At 39.0% G+C, this 2,476-nt stretch overlaps 1 protein-coding gene across 1 annotated transcript; it reads left to right on the plus strand.

The window, feature by feature from the left end:
• NEHOM01_2507 (uncharacterized protein) lies at positions 1-2,452 on the plus strand (the record flags this gene model as incomplete). The annotated part of the gene is made up of 1 exon (XM_051491383.1): positions 1-2,452. A coding segment is annotated over one exon (2,452 nt), but the record flags the coding sequence as incomplete, so codon positions are not given.
• Between the last annotated feature and the right edge of the window lie 24 nt (positions 2,453-2,476).

Here is a 2,476-nt window from a genome sequence, read left to right on the forward strand (position 1 = left end):
TAAAATGAACAGAAGGTTAAATGAATACTCTTTGCAGGTTTATCGAGTGGTTTGCTTGGTTATTGTATTGTGTTGTGTTTGGTGTAGTGCAAGTAGTGATTCTGAAGATGATTATGTGTATGAGGAGGCTCACGCGATACAACAAGCTAATAGAATAGTAGATATGATTGTACCTTTGCTTAACTTGCATATAATCCAAGAGAAGCGAATATTCGCAAGCAAGATCCAAAGCATACGCCAATACCTTGATCAATTGGTAGAAGTAGAAGGGCGTATGAGCCAGAACTTAAACCAATCTAGCCACGATTATTTCGACCCAGTTATAAAGGAGTACGAACGTATAATAGATCGCTCGCCATCTCTAGTGGTTAGAGAAGTGCTAATACAGAAAAGTGCCGCGATAATAGCCCGGAAGCTATTAGGCTACATAAATGGCTGTCTTGATGGTAAATATATACGTGTCATAAGGTCTGGTAAAATAGAGGATGTAATAGCTCAAGTGAGAGAATTGAACGATATTAAGTTTGATCGTAGCACTCTAGAAACACAACTGCAGACAAACAAACTCAGACGAACAGCAACAGAGATAGAGATAGAAGAAAAAATAGCCAAGATTGAAATCAAGGTCATTGAGTTAGCCAAACACTATGATTCCAATGCATTATACGAGCGATACAACGAAGCCGAGGAAGAAGAAGCAGAACTAAACCAATTCCTGGAAAAGGAAGACCATACAACAATACTCGAACTAGCCAAAGAATTGGAAGAAAATGTAGGAAACAGAACATCTAAAGATGTGTGTGGACTAGTAGCTAGTGTAGGCGCAGTTATAGACACTCTAAGTACAAAAATACAGGAATTAGACAGAGATAAGAAACCCGGCAACATTAGCAAATCACACTGGGCGATCTCTAAAACGCAGGCCCAACAGAAGAAACATAAAGAAAAGAGGGCCCTAAAAGTAACTTATCTTAAGTCCATAAGATCACAACTATTCAGCATACTGGATCAATTAAATAACTCCCAAGTAAGTTATCTTACAGTTTGCGATAAGGAATCAGATGACATTCAATATGACCTATTCTCTTGTGATTACAAATATATTAATCTTGGGTTAGATGAAGAAGGTTGTACAATTGATTTAACCAATGAGCAAGGAAGGCTTCTTGATCAGTTGCTAAGAAGATCATTAGACAAATGGCCTTCCCCTGTTTGTAAATTGTTTGATGCCAACGAAGTTAATAATATCAGAGCGTATGAGCTATCTATCACTGCACCGAAACATGACGATATACTTTGCCTGGACCTTCAATGGGACGAGAATGAACTGCTAGAGTTACTAGGTGCCCTAAAGAAGATCAGTAAAATCAGTCTCAATGTGAAATCTGTCAAGATATGGTGTATGCGAGCCCCTGCTAGTTTGTTTGTCCTAACCCAACTCTTAACAATGTTTGAAAACCCAGAGTTGAGTGCTACGAACAGTCCTTTTGAGATTTGGATCGAAGCGATATGTAGAAATATTCCTTCTTCTGTGCCATCGTTTGACAACGCTATAAAACGGTGGCAGTTCCGAAAGCAAATTGAGAAGATCGACAAATCGCGATACATTATCAACCTGAGAGTTAATGGGCTCACAACGGCTATAAAGAGATTCATTTGGCCACTAGTAACCCATTTTTCAACATCCCTTATACGTCTATACTACCCCATTGTGGACAAGATAGACTTTCTTGATGACGTCAACTGGATAGACCAATTCACTCTCGGCTTAGAATTAGACTACAAAGAGGACACTATTGTTAGTTTAGGTGCCAGAACCGCGAAAGGTAAAGTTCTCCCAACTTGTAAATACCTAACCATCATCACACGCCAAGTCCCAGAATCTGCCAACTTCTCGAAGGTTTATGTCGTCAATCTTGATGGATATCTACAACCCAAATCTTCTAATGAGAAGGACAATGTCTTAACTACCAAAATATTATTAAGCGCTGATGTTTTAGTATCCTATGCAGTCTTTGGTCTTAATCAAACAGTGAATACCCAGATTTTGCGTATAATGAATATACCGCGCGATCACACTATTGATGATGTTGTCTCTCTTAGCCTAAATCTGATTAATTCCTACAACGATCTGATTCAACGCAATAAGGTATCGATTAAGTTATGCCCACTACTATCTAAGGTTGTCAAACAGCTAAATCAATTCAATTACCAACTGTTGGCGCCCAACAAGTCAAAACACAACTTTAACCTACTTACTGCCATCGTCCCCGGCAAAGCCCTATTCAACTTTTCTATCATATCTCAAGAAGTGATTTTGAATATACTAAATTCCAATTGTTATCCCCTAGATCAAACTCCAGTATCCTTAATCCCAGAACCATTCTCTAACCTAATAGTCCTAAACTCCACACCCCCACCCGAAGCAAATCCCCAACCAATCTCTAGCTAATAAAGACCTTCTTAGCCACTCCGG

The sequence above is a fragment of the Nematocida homosporus genome, assembly GCF_024244095.1.
Source record: "Nematocida homosporus strain JUm1504 chromosome Unknown 4486, whole genome shotgun sequence".
Lineage (NCBI taxonomy): Eukaryota > Fungi > Microsporidia > Nematocida > Nematocida homosporus.